Here is a 20,233-nt window from a genome sequence, read left to right as displayed (position 1 = left end):
TAGAAAATATGGTTGAAAAAGGCCTTCAAATTAAGAGTAAAACAGTATATCTTGATTATTTCCCAACAGAGGTCCTTGACCATTTTGTTTCGTCTGCTACTCGGGGAACCACTTCTCCAATTGGCTGACAAGTTTCAGTTAAAAATATCCACTAATAATTCTGAGGGTTTTCCAAGTCGATGCATCAAAATTACAGTGACGTTTCAAACGGTGTCACTTGCTCTAAAAACTCAACTTAAATTATTCGTGAGAAGAGCAGTGTAAGCAGTACTTTAGAAATCAAGTCTTTTTTCCTGAATATATTTGTTATGGATGATATAAAGGCATTTCAGGAGCTCATCACATGATTTTTTAAAAGAATTCCACAAAGATGGCAGCAACTTGTCACAATCCTAATCACACCACAGGAAAGAAAACATATAGCATGTTTTCACTAAAGATAAAATGTGAAAATCTGCAATAACTACGCATGATTCCTATTTTTGGGGACAGGAGATGGGGTGCCGTGCAGCACCATGAAACAAGGCATCACCTCCAGTGAGCCTCCAACTCAGTGAACAAATCACAAGCTACTCAATACGCAGAGTCTCTCCCTCGCTCGCCTTGTACAGTCCTCCCTCTACGTTCCTTTTGGCTCTTTTATAACCGTCATCGTATTTCACACCACATAAAGCCCTAAAATGGCACATAAAACAGTTCATCTCCTTTCACTGTCAGCTTTCTGGGCTTAAAAAATTAAATATGTTTTACCGCAAGTACATAACTAAAACACGCCCCTGGAAAAAAAAAAAAAAAGTGCCATAAAGGATTCAAACACGGGCTCGCCATAAGTAATGGAGGATATAGGGCAGCGTATGGATCAGATAAGAGACAAAATGGTCAATTCGAAGCACACAAAAGTGCTTCAGCTACTATTTTTTCATTTGCTATCAATCACTTTTCCACTTAAAGCAGAATGCAACTGAAATGTATATACTAACAATGCCATGATAAGCACGCAAAAAAAGGGGTCATGGACAAGAGGCGAATATGAGAAAGAAATATGAGCAGAATAGCAGAGGAGGAGAAAGATGGTTTAAACTTCAATCCTAAAGTCAATGAGTTCACTGACATTTGCACCAGGATCCGCCTAGCTGGTCCTCACCGCTTTTCAGAAAAAGGCGCTCCCTCTTTTCAGTTCTTGAGACTTATTCTTCTTGCTACTTTCAGTTCAGAGTGAAACCATTCACAATCAAGAGGGACAAAAAAGCAAACGGGACTAATTGTGATGAATTATCGCCATGCCTACGTGGCAATTTGCAAATATCCTAAAGATTCCTCTTGTATTTCGTTTGTGTTCTTATAGAAAAATTAGCAAGGAGGGGGAGGAAAAATGATAAGTGACAAGCGATTCATTGGAGCTGTCAACATGTCATCTGTGGAACATTTAAAGCTCACGTCAAGCGAGCGTATTCCCTCGCTGGTGAAGGTGACCTGGGTCATAACCATCTGACTCACCCAGACACAGCAGGTGAACGCGTGGAAATGCCACAATGAGAAGAATAGAAAGCCGGCACAAGAAAAAAAATGAAAATAGAACAGAGAGAGAAAACGCTACAACACAATTTTTTTAAAGGACAATATATAATTTGCATTTTCTAAGTTGAATTCAAATCAGCTGTCACACAATAAGTAAACATTCCTCTGAGAGTTTACCATTGCGAACAGGGACCAGAAGAGAGAGAAAGTGAACAGGATGTTGAGATAATTTAGTATAAATTTCGACAAAAAGTTAGGCACTCTTCTTTTTAAACAGTGTAAACCCCAGCATGTGTACAATGACAACCAGGGACGCAAAATATTGCATGGTATCACTGTCATGATTTAATGAAAATGCTACATTTTGCCACAAAACTGAACAATTTTCACAGTGGTTGGAATTAATTGATTATCAAAAAAAAGATAGAAAAGGGCATTCAAGCCAACCCATAAAACCTTTTCAAGTAATTTTCGCACATTACTTTATGTACCGGTAGGATTAAAAAAAAAAAAATTCAGTCTGAATTTAAGTATCACATTGGGATACTACTAAAAAAATGGCTGACATTAAGCTGTAGTCACTGATGTCAGGATACTGAGGGAAAAATGACTAAGATGAACAAAAAAATATATATGTAACTATATATATGACTAACATGAGACAAAAATGTGACCAAAAACTAGGAGCTTTGGCCAGAAGATCAATTAATGACAAGAAGGGCTGAAAACGCAAACTGACACCACAGAGAGAAGTTGGGAGAAATCCTCTGTGGTGTCGAAGGCTTGTTTGAGATGAATGACAGTGTGAGGGAGGTCGGAAGAGGCAAAAAGGGAAGAGAGCGGGACCTTGCCTCGGAGGCTACGAACCAAGGGGAATCTGGAGAGTGGCAGACAAAGCGGCATACTGCTCTTGTGCAGAGGAACAAAGAGAAGAGGTGCATTATGGGGGTTTGAGCCCTGCACTGCCACAGTGGATAATCGTACATATGAACAGTATTCTGTAATAATCAAGTACAAACCCCACAACATGCATGTAACGGCACATACCCAAACCCACGTTATTATACAAAATTAAACAGTTTTACAGATCTTATTAATAGATTGTTCCATCCAAAAATAATTTAGAAATGACAGGAAAACCTTTGGGGGGAGTTTTTTGGTAGGAAACAAAAGCAAACCACAATTAGGAGGAGGATGAGGCAAGACGAAGATGGAGGTTGGATTAGGAAATTGCACGAAGAATGTTCCCTTTATTTTTGACTGCATACAGTTAGTCCTGCAAACAGCACAAATGTGCATATTAAAGGAAATGTATGAGAAATGCAAAAGATAATTTTCCATCCATCCACTGTGACATGACATTCTTGCATCAGTCCTTCCTCTTTCCGTGTCATTCCTTCTTCTTCCGACAGGTCTGCTGAACCAGAGCTGCAGCTGAACTCTGAGTAGCACTGTCTCCAGGAAAAAAAACAAAGTGATCAATGTGAGAAGGCACGAACGAGGTGCTCATGGACAGGCCAATCAATGGTGGAAAGAACCTTGCCCAGGGCCTTATGCAAATGGAAACACGTCCCGTAACCTCCGGAGTGAACATGCGCACTAGATCAATGGGACCAGGGTAGGACCTTACAGCAAGATCAGCCTCAGCCAGTAAATATGTAATGATGTATCCCTTAAGATTTCACTGAACTCATATGAACGAGCTGAGCTTCTTACATTACAAAGTGGCATACAAAAAAAAAAAATGCAGGCAAGAATTAGGTATGGCATGGATTGGGATGGTCAAGAACAATCCTTTGAGCCTTGAGAACAGATTGTTATTTCACTTCCACTTATCGACAGAGAAAAATAAGACGACAACAAGAGAGAGGCTTATGAATGGACCCTCAATTATACTTGTCGGAGATGAGTTTCTAATACATCACCATGGCAACATCAGTTTGTCTTGACAAACACACTGAGAAGAGTGCTTGACCAGTCAGCCAAGATGCTCAGACATTACAAATTACCCTTTTCATCAATAATAAAAATGAGTATGAATAAAAAATACCACATGAATGAGAATTAGTCCATTATTAATGACTTATTATTATTACTATTATTTTCAGTTGTCTATTATGATTCAGAACATTTTAGGAACCGTGCATGAGATTTTAACTATTGGTTACACAGACACAAAAACTCGGATGAAAGAGTAATGACATTATAGATAGTGCTGTCCAAGAAGTACGAGAAGTATAGTGGGGGAAAAAACAACTAATGAGTAGAGACAACGGAAACAATAGATGGAAGTGATTCCTGAGGCATAGTGACCATTTTCTGGGTTACAGTAGAGAGCAGCAGGTCCACGTCTGCCTCTAGGAAATGAACTCCTAAAGTTGGATCAAAACACAACACGGGCATCACATTCCCTAAGTTTTTAAACAAAGTGAATATAACTACAACATATAACAAAAACAAATTAGCATGATCTAACAGCAGTGCTGCTAGTGCATAATAAATACATCATTGAGGTTTCAATCACAGTACAGCTCATCTTAATCGGCGCAATGCGTAGTCAGTGTTCCCCCGCTGTATCGTGGTTCATCGTTTGACCCCCTGCTTTATCGCATTGTTTAAATGACTGTTTTTAATGGGTTTTTACAGTATAAAGAAGAGGCAGAGAAGGATACCAACTAAACTCCAGTAATAGTCGTTCCCACAGAACAAAGAGAATATATGCCTGTGAGTATTGTTGTATACTGTTTGTATGTGTTGTGTTTCCTCCGTGTGTGTCAAAGTAGCACTTGTTTGAAGGTGTATATTTAGCCTAACATCTATGTCAATTACTGTTACCCCATCTATGGTGTTTCACATTATGTGAACATTAAGCTAGCAGACGTCCGTTAGGTGAAATTATATATGGTTAAACATTTTGGTGTTTACATATACAACATTTATTTCTCTTTTAGTTTTCTGTGTCAATTTAACAAACTTCAATTCACTTACAAACAGCTTGAAGCAAGCACACTTTATCTCTTATTTGGAGAACTGTGCGAGTGAGAGTGAGAACAGGTGCTAATCCTTTGAAAAGTACATTTTAATAAGTGTAAAGGTGTTTAAAGCATGTGGGAAGGGGAAAAATATAGATACACATTTAAACAGTCTGTATCATGGATTTTCACCTACTGTGGGTGACACTGGAATGTATCCCGAGTGATAAACAGGGTTTTACTGTACTTGACGTTTGGATTGCTTACTACATTGGAGAACTAAATCTGGTTTCATCTTAAGAACGTAACCTTACCAAAACCTGTGCTTGTCTGCTTTGGCCACATTGTTCAAGCAAAATAGCCACCTGCTTTAAAAAAATGCCTGGAACTGTCCACAACAAAAATGCCTCCAGCCACTATTTGAGGATATGCGGTGGAAAGAAAAGAAGAGTCCAACATGAGCAGTCGATGGCCAGCAAGTTTGACATGGTATACTGTATGTTACATTGTGACTCAAACATTCAGAATATGGACAACATAAAAAAGCATGGGCATGCTAGTGACATGCGAGGAACATGAATGAATGGAATGTACACTGTGACACGTATCAGCTATAACAGTTTGTATTGAAGTTTTTAATGAGCCTTGATTTTCTTGTAAGCACACATGGACACAAAACATGTCATAAAATAGGGTCAATTAAAAAGCAAATCCAACACAAAACACACAACACACAATTCATGAGGATATTGAAAGACTCGCAGATGAGTCCAACCCCCCATTCCTCCCCGGCACTACAAATGTAATCTAGAAACCAACGATGCTCCCAAAACATAGAGAGAAACACCAACAAAGGTGAGCATAATGGCGTTGTATTGAAGGGAATACTTCACAAAGCCTATTGTGAGAGTATCCTTTTCAGGCGGCAAACCCGCTGTAATTTGGTCTGCGTCATCTGCCTCCAGTCACAATGCAGCAGTACAGCTTTGAAATGGATGGTAAATGAAGGCCATTTGTACATAATCACAGCAGATAGAAGAATTCAGAAGCCCTACAATGTGTTGTTGAGGTAGAAAGAAAGACCTTGGTCTATCTGCGGCAGCCAGCACCGCTAAGATTTGGCAAGGGAGGTCTTTTCTCCAGAAACAAGCAAATCAATTCAAATCAAATCAGCTTGCTAGCCGTGACATTTAAACAGTTCAATTTACATCCTTATGTTAAGAGGAGAGCTGCTCTCTAAGATGCCTATTCATTCACAAGGAAATTAGATGTCTATATTTCACTCGTTTAAAAGAGCAAATATGCTGTAGCGCTGGTGAGGAAGAAACCGTGTCTTTTCACAGTGTACAAAGGGCTCGGCATGTATGTCATTATGAAGGATGGACAAAAACAGAGGGGACAATATACATAATATAGACAGGACAGGAAAGAAGCGCCACGCATGATATGCATGCATTACCACATTCATGCGCAGGCAAGAGCGTAGCGACACACACACTTTCTTAGTGCTGATGGTGTCTGTCCTGAGGGCTGCCGTCCCGCTGTGAGGGCCGGCAGGCACTTTTGTCATGGTGGTCCTTTTGTTTCACATCAAACAAAACGCCACAGCTTTGCATATGGCTCCACTAATTTCTGCTAGTGTGCCCCAGTCATTTATCATCGCCTCTCACCCTCTCCTCCTCTTTTCCTCCCCTAACGTGGCTCTGATAGCTCCTAACCACCAAGCTGTTTTGTTTAGGATGATGCAGGCTTCTCCCGGCAACAACTGACACACACACACACATACAGATGTGCACACGCGTATAAATGCACATTACTACACATATACAGGCTCACATAACCCCGCAGACTATCTGTGCAGCCACTCGCAGAACAAGACAGTCACACATCCACATCAGCACACGCAGACGAACATATTCACAGGAAACAACACAATGCAAGCCCGCTAGCTATGGAAAACCTTCAGATAAAAAAAAAGGGGAAAAAAGGGGGGGAAAAAAAGGAACAAGACATCTCTTTAGCCCCTCCAGACGCAATAGACATGATAGCACTCTAGAGTTTAAAGGGTGGTTGAGATGTGCATATAAAACATTGAATGAAGAGATTTTCCATTAGTTTGTCTCTTTGTAGTTTGTTTGTTTTTGTTAGAATATTTTTTTCGATACACACTTTTAAATTCTAATTGAAACCTTTCAAATATCCATGTTCAAGCCTTACCAACACATTACCCATGTGATAAGTTACATGTTTAAAAGAATATATACAGCTCCTCCATGTATATGCAATTATTTGTATTGTCATTGTTAACAAGAGGAAACTGTTTTTTAAAATATTTTTTTTACTGGAAGTAGGAGATTAAATGAAATGAAAATGTTGATAAACTGATTCTTAGTGGAATGTGTGCTAAAATTTCAAGCTATTCTTAAACATTGAACATTAAAGCATTTAGAGCCGTAAGTATTTGGTGAGTGACATAGTTGTTTTCTTCATGTGGTACATTTCAAGGAATACATTTTGAGGAATAAACCTGTTTGCAGTCTGACTGGGATCTGTTTAATGTAATAAATAAATAAATAATAAAAAAAAGATCCATCAGTTTCATGTCTGTGCATTGAGCAGTGAGCTTAGTCCTGGATGTGCTTAGGTGAGGTAAGCACAAACAAAGGAAGCAGTGTGGAAATGGGAAACTTCTGACTAAAAAGATATATACAGGAAAAAAAGTATTTTTTTTATTCATTAAGCGTTTCCTGTAAAATCCCATTACTAGTTCATCAATCTGGACTTTGTTGCGAGATTGCTGCAATTTAATTTTCACTTGCACTCATGAGAGGCTTTGTGTCTTCCATGTCTCAATAAATGTTGATGTCTTGATTAGATAAATAGATTGATATACTTTATTAATCACATAATGAAATAAAAATGTTGAAGGAGGTCCTAAACATAAAAAAATCCTAATCAATAAATTAATGTAAAAGAAATCCCTGGCACTACTAAACAAAGGCAAAAAGGGGCATAGAAGCGGGAGTGTTTTCCCAGCCGGCTGTTACCATGCCAGTCATGAAGCGAGAGTCCTGCACAGAGGGCAGAGCTTTGGCCCGGCTGCTGCCCTGAGGGTCACCCCGACTGGCCGAGGGAGGCTCCGGAAGGACAAAAGAAATGAACAAAAAGATAGAGTGGGGGCAGAGAAGGAAAGAAAACAGTGTTGCTAAGTAGAACTAACTTCTCCAACTTAGGCTGACTCACCCAGTACTGTTTTGCTAGTGGCAACCTCTCCTCCTCCTTCACAGTGTCGGGTGGAAAACGGACACTTAAACACTGACACTTGTTCACTTTACACACAACACGACGAGTGGGAATTGATAAATATAAAAATGGATGGGGCTGCACAGAAGGTGTCGCTAAGACATTTGGCCAGTTTGTCTAACATGTATGAGATATGCTCATTTCTATACTTTTTGAGGGGCTGTTGTGGCGGCTGGCTAGTTGGCACCCACACACTTGTGCGCCAAGAGACAGAAGCCTTCTTATATAAGATGTTATATAATGCCGCCACATCCTTTCCAATAAGACTGTTATTTTTTTCACTTTGTGAGCACATAGGTTAGACTGGGATAGACAACTCTTCCGGAAAACGACCGCCGCCACCAACACCTCCACGTTCATGCTCACCCCTCGCAATGAAGATGGATGAATAGGTAAGTTACAGATTGCAGAATCTTCGGTTTTCTGTGGTTCTGTCTCCGAGATTGCTCTGAACCACTACACCATCAGTGAATTTCTTATATCAATGAGTGTCAATAACATGTGCTAACTCTACAGCGCAAACCACATTGTGTTTTTATTTTAATCATGGGAACTGAAACTGTTCCAGTCAAAACTGCCACATAAAAAAAAAACTTTATTAATTGTAAAGGCAATGTAACATTCGGAACTGTCGTACAAGTGCAATACTATGTTAACCGCTAGTAATAAAACTAAATAAATGTAACAACAATAACAAAAATGACTTAATCCTGATGCAAGATGCATATCTTTCAGGGCAATGATTCGCAACCAAGGTGCTGTGGGAAATTCCACTTATTTTGTCTGAAAATGAAAAAATTAATTATGAATATATTTTTGTTAATCTATCTATGCCAGCGACATATAGTTAAATGCAGAACAAATAAATGCTCTTCCATTAGAAGAAGGTGCTATAGACCCGTGTATTTAGTGGTTTCCATTCATAAAACAGAATAAGTCATGGCTTCCTGCGAGTTACAGTATATGTGTTCAATTAAACAGGCCCAGATTTCACAATAAGTACATATAAGATCATCATGATTTCAGTATTTTTGTTCGGTGGTGTGCTGTGAGATTGTTCTTATATAAAATAGGTGCCTACGTCACACTAAATGCAATCTCTGTTCCTGCGGATGAGGATACCATAGCACTTTTTGTTACTGCTAGCATAAAAGAAACAAACACATAATTACAAAAAAGCCAAACAGAAACCAAAACAGACTTGTGGGATTTGTCCTTTAAAAACTCATCACGCATGACATCACACGTCGTCAGCAAGACTCCAGCAACGAGATATACTGATGATGGTTCAACCTCTCACTTTTCATCCAACTTGTGAGGTGTATTTTTCCTGGAAAATTGGGTCGGTTCTGTAATTACAGGACTCCTGAATTTTGAGGTTTCACTATTTAATGTGTGCAATACTTATGGAGTTTGTTGCAACAGGACTTTCATAAGTATAGAAGCCACACAGTCACAGTAATGCTCATTGGCCTAGTGAAAGAAGAAAAAAACAATCATACAGGATTCCGCTGTACTAAATTCTCACGAGAGCCTGTTTTTCTAGGGGGACAGCTTCATTAAAATTGTCACAGGAGAGTCAGAATGGAGAAAGAGAGAGCTGCAATAACTGAACTGGATGGATGGAATGTGTGCAAGGGTGGAAAAAAAGGGTGGGGGTGAGGCAGAAAGAGCAAGCAGCCTTTCACCCTGTAGCTTCTCTTCCTGCACTTGCATTCAAAGGCAGTTAGATCCTCTTTGATGTATCTATAATTAGTCCGTACGCAGTGTTTTTAAAATGGAATCAAATTGCAATGAAACACTTGAGCGCGCCACACAGGGGTTAACATGCTCCAGAGCATGGGGAGCGAGCAGGAGAAATTAACAGCGGGGCCTTTTGATGGGCTTGATCAGAAATGTATTTATTAACTGCAAAGGGGAGCAGTAATTAACCCGCAGACAGCTTGTTTTCTCTGGGTCTTCTCATGTGTCGAACAGTTCAACCAAGGCTCGGCAGATACACACGCACACATGCACACAGACACACACACACTTCCCAACCTATCCTGCTGGACCAATTTCTTCTCAATTAAGTAGATACTGTGTGTGTGCTAGTGTGTGTGTGTGTCTGTGAGTGTCTGTATGTGTGTGTGAGAGAGACACACTGATGTGGAAATACATCATCATAATACTAGTTCCTTGAAATTGCGTGAAACTTGTGCATGTGATATTCCTGCACAGTAAGGTTTGAATGCATTTGGCATTAAAGCTCGGAAGAACTGCAAGTCTATATCTACGTTCCCAATTAATTTCAAGTTGGAAGGCGTAAAGGAATCTCAACAATAATAGACAACAGAAGCCGGTAAGGCCCCTGGGGAAACCTAACGGTGGCATTTATGAACACTGTCACTTAAAATGAACAAAGGATATCTTTCAGCTCTTTGTCTTGATGTTATCATACCTATACTGCATGAGCTGTATGCGATGTATTTATATACACACATGAACAATACTCCATGTGTGTGATTTAACAGGGTTCTGGCTTGACAAGGACATTACTTTAAAGAGTCCAACAAGAACCTCGCCATGCTGAGTGAGGGAAACACACAATAAGGGATACAAATAGGAAGAATAGCGAGTCATTGTCACACAGTTGAAAAGCCCAAGAGATTGTAATACAGTCACGGACAAAATATGCATGAGTATTTAGCAGCCAAATTAAAATTAAAAAAATACTGACGAAAAAATTAACAATAAAAAAAGAGTAGGTGAAGTAAAAAGATAAGAAATAAAATATTCCTGAAAACACCAGTGGGACAAGTGACCACCTTCAGTCCCCAACTAAACGTATTCCGGTTGTAGCCCCTCTTTGCTGGGAAAAGACCGGCGAAATGTCATCAATAATGTGAAAGGGAGGGATTTGAGCAGTGAATCCTTCATTTCAAGGATCTGGAAAGAATTGGCTAACCTGAATTCACTCATTTATCATACAAAGGCTTGCAAACAGCACAAGTACTGAACTGTGCAGGCCATTGTGCTCACAGCCAGTTAGCGTAGCCCTATGATATAGTACTGTTCAAATGATGAAATGGTTGAATCAACAGTGGTGCCTTGAGATACGAGTTTAATCAGTTCTGTGATTGCGCTTGTAACTAGAAACACTCTTATCTCAAATCACCCTCAATTGAATGTAATTGCCATTAATCTGTTCCAGCCTCCCCCCAAAATTAATTAATAATAATAAATAATAAAACGTATTAATTAATCAATTAGAAAGTAAATAAACAGTCTGTGTATCATGATTAATACATTGAGGCGCCTTCTGGTGCTTCTGGTGTGCGCGACTTGGTCACTGGTGGGCAGTATTAAACACACACACACACACACACACACACACACACACACGCACACACACAGTGGGTATGGAAAGTATTCAGACCCCCTTAAATGTTTCACTCTTTGTTATATTGCAGCCATTTGCTAAAATAATTTAAATTCATGTTTTTCCTCATTTATGTACACAGAGCACCCCACATTTTTGCAGATTTATTAAAAAAGACAAACTGAAATATCACACAGCCATAAGTATTCAGACCATTTGCTCAGTTTTTAGTAGCATCCTTTTGAGCTAATACAACCATGAGTCTTTTTGGGAATGATGCGACAAATTTTGGATTTGGGGATCCTCTGCTATTCCTCCTTGCAGATCCTCTCCAGTTCTGTCAGGTTGGATGCTGAACATTGGAGGACAGCCATTTTCAGGTCTCTCCAAAGAAGGCCAATTGGGTTTAAGTCAGGGCTCTGGCTGGCCATTCAAGAACAGTCACAGAGTTGTTCAGAAGCCACTTTTTCGTTATTTTAGCTGTGTGCTTAGGATCATTGTCTTGTTGGAAGGTGAACCTTTGGCCCAGTCTGAGGTCCTGAGCACTCTGGAGAAGGTTTTCGTCCAGGAAATCCCTGTACTTGGCCGCATTCATCTTTCCTTCAATTGCAACCAGTCGTCATGTCGCTGCGGCTGAAAAACACCCCCACAGCATGATGCAGCCACCACCATACTTCACTGTTAGGACTGTATTGGACAGGTGATGAGCAGTGCCTGGTTTTCTCCACACATACTGCTTAGAATTAAGGCCAAAAAAGTTCTATCTTGGTCTCATCAGACAAGAGAATCTTATTTCTCACCATCTTGGAGTCCTTCAGGTGTTTTTTTTAGCAAACTACATGCAGGCTTTCATGTGCCTTGCACTGAGGAGAGGGTTCCGTCGAGCTACTCTGCCATAAAGCCCCGACAGGGCTGCAGTGATGGTTGACTTTCTAGAACCTTCGCCCATCTCCCGACTGCATCTCTGGAGCTCAGCTACAGTGATCGTTGGTTTCTTCTTTACCTCTCTCACCAAGGCTGTTCTCCCCCGATTGCTCAGTTTCGCCAGACGGCCAGCTCAAGGAAAGGTTCTGGTCGTCCCAAACGTCTTCCATTTAAGGATTATGGAGGCCACTGCGCCAGTTAACCAGCTGGCTAATAGAAGCAGGTGATCCCAGTCAGCCAGCATGGATTTACGCTTTTTACAGCACTGAGACCAGTGCAAAACAGACCACGGCCACGATAGAGCGAGGGATCCTGGTTAAAGTAAGCAATTTTAAACTAAAAAGAAGTGTTTTGGCAACCACTTTTTCTGGAGGAAGAAGCGATTGCTAAAATGCACCAGCCAAAATGTGTCAGCTGTCTTTTGTGGTGTTATGACAAAATCTGTGGGGCCTATAAATAATTTTAAAATAATCTAATCAGATTTCTCAATTGTTCTCTTTATTTTGGTAGAGTTCAAGGAGTAACGATTAGATTGTGATTCGCTAGTCATTCATTACTGTCGATGCAAATAGTGAATGGGATATAGACGATGACTCAGAGCCCTAGTGGACATTAAACACAATATACTGAAGCTTCGATACTTAATCCAGATTCTATCCTGATTGAGTTTACTTATTTGTTGGTGTTTTAAGAGAATAGGTAGAAGACTGGGCACACTGCTCGACAATGTCTTACAATACCACTTCGCTCATTCTATTCTTTTTTTAACACAGAAATTGCAGTGTCATGACACTGTGAGGCACAAATCAGTTATCTTGGTGCAAATGGCAGGACTCAAGGGAAAAAATTAAATAAAAAAATCACACACATCCATGTCGAGTGAGTAGGGAGGTCACTCCAGCATGGTGATGTTCTTTTCGGCCAGGAACTGTCAGATGCTCAGGCCATTGTGAGCAGGCAGGTTGTCATGGGGAAGCAGCCAAAAGTTGTCTTGCCAACACTCTAGCCTTTTCGCGAGCACAGAACAAAGCAAAGATCACAGGATCTCATGCAGGTTGGTTGTCTGGCCCACATTGAAGGGGAAAACTCATAGTTTGGGTTTCAAATATTGCTTCTGTGACACCAGTCCTGGAACCTTTTTGACACACTTATGCTAACATAGACCATAGGGTCCAACAGGTATTCACTAGGAAAGCGTAAGAAAGATTTGAGCTTCACTCCTACTCGAGGTGTGTGTGTGTGGAGAGATAATAAAAATACAAATATAAGAAAAACATTAAAAAAAAAAATTAAAAAAAAAACAACTACAAAATCATCAGTACCTGTAAACTATCCATCGATCCACACATCCATCTTCCCAATTATCCTGCTCAGGTCATGGCAGGGGATGGAGCCTATCACAGCTGACTAGTGAAACATGTCAGCTATGTACAGTATATGACTATATCCTTTTCTCTCACATCATTCCACATACCAACTCTCAAGGCTGAGGCATCTGCATGTCAGTAAAAGTATCCCTATATTGCCATCCTGACAGAATTTATTGGAGCAAGTCAATTCTTTATCTAGTGGTTGAATGAAGCCCAAGGACAGGACATAATAAATTTCTAATTGAAGCACAGCTATATAGGTGATATTAGACAATACTGTCCCTATTTATTTTGATTTAAAAAAACAATTCCTGGGGTTAATTTTTTCCCAGACAATTTGAGCCCTGTCACGAAACACTATCCAATAACTACAGCAGACGTGTGGCCAAAATATGATATTTTGCAACGAAATGCTGCGTGATCACAGATTTCAAAACGTCAGAATTTGCAGAATTCTACAAAAGTATTATGAGACAAAGTCATATGTGTGTTAAAATACAACACTGACTTTTGCAAAAGTGATGGTATTGAGCCGATAACACAACCGTGTGTCTTACTCTCAGTGAGAGATTGGGAAGGTGAAGCAGAAGCAAAAAAAATAAATAAATAAATAAAACACTGACCAGCTCAACAAAGGACAGCCCTCCATAGCTGTGGGCCACGATGAAGACATGCTTGGCTGCAGCTTTGGCCACAAAGTGATCCCAGACGTACAGCACATGCTCCTCAGAGGAACCATTTTCCTGCAAATCACAAACAAACTTTTGAGTTATAGACTGTCAGAAAAGACACATCTTCAGCTGTTTTACAAACTTTGACGGACAGAGTCGGTGACAGATAACCCAAACAACAATCAAAATGTGATGCTACAGTGAAAGGAAACAAGAGAAATAGAAAAGTGTTGGTAGCCTGAGGAGATATCTATAAAGAGCCACTCTTTAGTCAATCAATAAGTGTTGCATATTGCAAATGCCCTAAATGTAAAACTCAATAAGCTCGGAGAGGTAACGTTTAAATCTTAATTTGTAACTGGTTGCTCAATCAATTCCCTATCTATACGCCAGTGGCGACCGCACGGGAAGACACTTGGGAAGGTCAAAAGCAAAACAAAAGACAGCACATACATGTTAACTACATATGAAGAAATAAAACAAAAATCATCAGACACAATGACTGCCTACATTCTACCTTGGTCCCATTATGTTGACCACATATATTGTGACCCGTCGTCATGTTTAAATAGAAAAAGAGATGTAAACAGGGCTGCAAAGAAGAGTCAAAGGAGCTTAGTGAAAAGGGCATCCATTAATGAACTTGTGACATTGATTTGAAACTTTGATTTCCTATCAAACTGTCAGCCTGGCAATAGAAATAAAGAAAACATTCCTGCACAACCCACGAAAGCGAACACCTGTAATACTAAATCACAGAACCAACCGAGATCTAATGTTTGATGACAACCCCCACCGGATGTTCATGTAAATGAGCAAACACATATTACATTTAATTTGGATACAGAGCTAGATAAATAGACATTTCTTGAACTAAACAGGGGTCTTTTTTTTGGTAATAGAAGCTGATCTGGATCAGACCGTGCAATATGACTTAAAGACAAACAATTAGTGATGAGTTTTAAAGGACAAATGTGTCTTTTGACACTGCCCTATTCTTATTTCTAAAGATTCTTTTTTAATCTACTTTTATGAAACTAAGTCGGATAGATTTTTGCATAAAGTTCAGTAGGAAAGAGTTCAGTAGGAAAATATGAAAAGTTAACCACTAGATTATGTTTAAACTGGAATTCTGTATTGCAACAGGAGTGAGTACATACAGTACTGTTTTTACATACTATATACTGTATTTACCCATGGCTTCAATTTGGTCAAAGGCCATTAGAGGATATATATTAACACCAAAAATGGAACTAAAAACAATGTTTTCAACTCATTAAAGTACATCACAAAATTCCATTAATTTCTCATGAGAAAAAGCTCTTTTTCCAATGTAAAGTCTCTGTGTGCAAAACTTTGTGCGCAACATGTGATTTGTTTTTGTTGCTCTGTTTGTCCGGAGGTAAATTAACCTGTCAGCGTGTTTATGTTTGCCACTAGATTAGCATGAGGGGGCTATCGTGTCAGCATCCGCCTCGACTCAGAGTGTGATGCAAGAGCGGGCAATGCTCTGGCCTGCCATCAGGGCTGCGTGTCAAGAGTGTATATGTGTGTGTGGGTGGGAGGGCAGGCAGAGACAGAGATGTCTGTCTGAAAGGCTGTGACATCAAAGTCCTTTGAAGCTTCGCCGCTCTCCCCGCTACCATGTCGCCCAGAGAGGCTCGTTTCATTAACTCCCCCCTCTCTTCTAGCTTGTTGTACCTCTTGTTCTTCACACACCTCTTTTGTAATTGTGCCTGACACAAACTAAAATGGTTGTATGGCAAATTCAAGTTTAAGTACATCTTTACTTGGAAAGATGGTGCTATTGTCCATTTATTCATACGCAAATTATAGAAAAGCTTCATAATAGCGACTGAAATGCCTTCATTTCCATTCTTGTCCCATTCCCATCACCCCGCCTAAAACAGGAGCACATATTTTCTGTCTTCACCCTCAGCGGCACACAACAGAGTGACTGACGACTACCTGGCATGACAGTGTATAGTGAATTATCTAAACAACATTTGCATATTGCAATTATTTCCTGGGGTTAATTAGCTGCAGTGGAGCGCACCGCCCTGCGAGACCAGCCTCCTGTCACCAACTCTCTTATACACACACACATAAATAAGTTAAAATGGTGTATGTGTGGGCCTGTGTATGCGCCAGGGCTGTCAAGAGTGTCCCAACAGCACACCTGTTGCCAGCATCCTTCAGCCATGACTATCAAGGGAGAGTGAGGAAGTGTGCTGTGTGTGTGTGTGTTTACAGAGTGCACAGTAATCCATACTGTCCCCTCAGATGATATAAAATACAATTCTTCTCCCTAGATAGTCTCCACAACTGGCACTCTGCTGAACTATTATTGCAAATATGAGTGGAGATGACATTAAAATAAATCTAGATGGAAAGAAAACTCGATGTAACATTTTGGAAGTTATAAAGTGCAACTATAAACTCACTGACCACAACATTAGATCCAACTGTACAAGCTAAAATCCAATTAAAAAATTCCACCTATGTAGTCAACTAGAAATAATAATAATAATAATCTTGGAATATTTATTTTCCATTTGTTGCACCATAAACTATTTGACAAAACAATCAAGCTCAAATAATAATAGAAACTACAATCACGAAATACCTTCTTTTTTTTTTGGCTCATGTTGAGTTTTCCATCCATCCATCCATTTTCAACACCGCTTATCCTGGTTAGGGTCGCGGGACGCTGGAGCCTATCCCAGCTGACTTCGGGCGAAAGGCGGACTACACCCTGAACTGGTCGCCAGTCAGTCGCAGGGCACATATAGACACGGACAACCATTCGCACTTACATTCACAACGTCACTGAGTGGGAACTGAACCCACGCTGCCTGCACCAAAGTCAGGCGAGTGTACCACTACACCATCAGTGACGTTGAGTTTTCCAGTATTGTTAAATTCCGAAAAAACGATCCAGATAAAACTGGGCAGATGAATGACTATGAATCCAATGTATCACCCAATGTATCAATTTAAACTGTATGTTTATTATCAAACGACAAAGACAATGGCCAGTGGGCCTATACAGGCATTTGATTTTCTCACCTCAGGATTTTACATTTAAAGACATACACAGATATGGTATCTGCCATTTATTGTTAGTAATCATAGAGTGGATAATCCCCAATAGTTCAATCATATGTAAAAACTCACACATCAGTAATTAAAACATGCAGTTTACAGTGATGCTTTGAGATACGTTTAATTTCTTACATGCCCACGCTCGTAACTCAAAAAACTTGTATATCAAATAATTTAATACGAAAAACAGCATTATATAATATTGTAGTTTATAGGTATGAAATAATTCACCAGTTTGTTTTTATTTCTTTTTGCTTCAATTCAATGGACATTGTGCAACTCTTGTTGAATGTGCCTTGGCCACCTGGGGGAAGTATAATACAGACATACGCATATAGTGTACATGGAGATGGTCACATCTCCTTGGTAAGTAGTAATAACTGATTATTCGCATAGGATAAAGAATGTATGCCTTTGAGTATTGTTATACATATGTCTACATATGCAGATGCTATGGGGTTTCATATTATGTGCTAGTATTAAGTTAGCGGACGTATGGCAAAAAGTTATGTAGTTGTTTTGAATACATAACGTGTAATTCTGTTAGTTTTGTTTCGTTTGACAAATTCAACTGGGAGTGGCAATAAACAGCTAAAACCCTTTTTTTGAATTATTGTTGACTATCTACCAAACTGCTGCTTTTTGTGAAGTGAGTTGAGTTCACTGTCACCGTACAGTGCTCGTATCTATTTTTTTTTATACTTGTAAGTAAAAGCAAAAAAAAAAAAAAAAACAGGCCAAATGGCTCGTATCTTGAAAAACTCGTAAGGTCACTTGTTTCATAAGGTAGCACTGTACACTTTAAGATAAGGCAAAAGTGAATGCTACCATGAATGTGCCTCTGTCAAACAGCATGTGTTCCCCCTGTAATATGTACTTTTAATTTGTTTGTCAAATGCAGCCCGATGGGGGGCACAAGCCAGTGCAAACTGTAGGCCGGTCCCAAGCCCGGATAAATGCAGAGGGTTGCGTCAGGAAGGGCATCCGGCTTAAAACTTTGCCAAACAAATATGAGCGTTCATCCAAAGAATTCCATACCGGATCAGGACAGAAGTGAGTATTTGGGAGCAACAGTATGGTTTCATGCCTAGAAAGAGTACCACAGATGCATTATTTGCCTTGAGGATGTTGATGGAAAAGTACAGAGAAGGTCAGAAGGAGCTACATTGTGTCTTTGTAGATCTAGTGAAAGCCTGTGATAGAGTACCCAGAGAGGAACTGTGGTACTGCCTGCCGAAGTCTGGAGTGGCAGAGAAGTATGTTAGAATAATACAGGACATGTACGAGGGCAGCAGAACAGTGGTGAGGTGTGCTGTAGGTGTGACAGACGAATTTAAGGTGGAGGTGGGACTGCTTCAGGGATCACCCCTGAGCCCCTTCCTGTTTGCAGTGGTGATGGATAGGCTGACAGATGAGGTTAGACTGGAATCCCCGTGGACCATGCAGATGACATTGTGATCTGCAGTGAAAGCAGGGAGAGGAACAGTTAGAAAGATGGAGGCATGCACTGGAAAGCAGAGGAATGAAGATTAGCCAAAGTAAGACAGAATATATGTGCATGAATGAGCGGGGTGGTGGGGGAAGAGTGAGGCTACAGGGAGAAGGGAGCAAGGGTGGAGGACTTTAAATACTTGGGGTCAACTGTCCAGAGCAATGATGAGTGTGGTCAGGAAGTGAAGAAACGGGTCCAAGCAGGTTGGAACAGGTGGAGGAAGGTGTCAGGTGTGTTATGTGACAGAAGAGTCTCTGCTAGGATGAAGGGCAAAGTTTATAAAACAGTGGTGAGGCCAGCCATGATGTACAGATTAGAGGCAGTGGCACTGAAGAGACAACAGGAAGCAGAGCTGGAGGTGGCGGAAATGAAGATGTTGAGGTTTGCTTTCGGAGTGACCAGGTTGTTTAAAATTAGAAATGAGCTCATCAGAGGGATATCCAAGGTTCGATGTTTTGGAGACAAAGTTAGAGAGAGCAGACTTCGATGGTTTGGACACATCCGTAGGAGAAATAGTGAGTATATTGGTAGAAGGATGATGAGGATGGAGTTGCCAGGCAAGCGAGCTAGAGGAAGACCAAAGAGAAGGTTGATGGATGTCGTGAGAGAAGACATGAGGGCAGTTGGTGTTCGAGAAGAGGATGCAGGAGATAGGCTTACATGGAAAAGGATGACGCGCTGTGGCGACCCCTAAAGGGACAAGCCGAAAGGAAAAGAAGAAGAGGTATTATACTCTGGGAAATGCAATAGTTCATGGAAATATTTGTTTATCAACTGAACTCTTTCCAGTTCTTAGCCAAAAACAAACTGACCAGTACACACAAATACAGGGTCAAATGCGGATGTGCTCACACACAGAGTTTCTTCAAAAGTAGTGTAGTCTGGTACATGTCCTGTGTTTATTCACTGTAATGAGAAGCAGGGACAAAAGAGATGGGGGAAAGGAAGGTACTGAGTCGAACAACAACACACAAGACACTCTGACAAACAAACACTTCCGACCTCCATACTACTTTTCCACCTCATCCTCTTCTGCCATCAGAACCAAACTGCACTAAAAGACATCTGAGGAGGCACAGAGCTTATGAAGCAAAAGCAGTGTGGACCAGAGGGAATGCAGAGGATCAAAGTTGCTAAACTTTGTTGCATTCAGAAAGCTTGCAGAGGGAGCCAGTGCTGTAAGGAGACAATTTTACTATTCTTCTTGGTCAACTCAAAAAGGTAAACACAATAATACAACAAAAATGTGTTTTCATGGTACGATATGTCCAGTTCAGTTTGGTACGTCACTGATTCCTTTGTAAATGGGCCCAAAATATCAGACCTGCATTGGTGTAAATTTCAGTGCCGTTTCCTTGGGGTGCCGGCTGCTTCAGTACACTTGTGGGGTGTGGAGATACACACACGGCCAGTCTTGCTACAGTTACCTTGAAAAAGTAACTTAGTTCCTTTACTGATTGCTTGAGCTTAATAGTAACTTAGTTACTTTACTGATTACTTGATTTCAAAAGTAACTA

At 40.3% G+C, this 20,233-nt stretch overlaps 1 protein-coding gene across 4 annotated transcripts in view; it reads right to left on the bottom strand.

Moving 5' to 3' along the window:
• Positions 1-20,233, bottom strand: part of arb2a (ARB2 cotranscriptional regulator A) — a 213,512-nt gene that overhangs the window by 104,838 nt on the left and 88,441 nt on the right. For all 4 annotated transcript variants that reach the window (XM_061672243.1, XM_061672240.1, XM_061672241.1 and 1 more), the window contains one exon: positions 14,072-14,191. In XM_061672243.1, coding sequence (XP_061528227.1) covers positions 14,072-14,191 — 120 coding nt within the window. The remainder of the gene's footprint in view (positions 1-14,071; positions 14,192-20,233) is intronic.

The sequence above is a fragment of the Phycodurus eques genome, chromosome 3 (assembly GCF_024500275.1).
Source record: "Phycodurus eques isolate BA_2022a chromosome 3, UOR_Pequ_1.1, whole genome shotgun sequence".
In the NCBI taxonomy this organism is placed as follows: Eukaryota; Metazoa; Chordata; class Actinopteri; order Syngnathiformes; family Syngnathidae; genus Phycodurus; species Phycodurus eques.
Note: the sequence above shows the minus strand (reverse complement) of the source record. Positions and strands in the feature narration are given on the sequence as shown.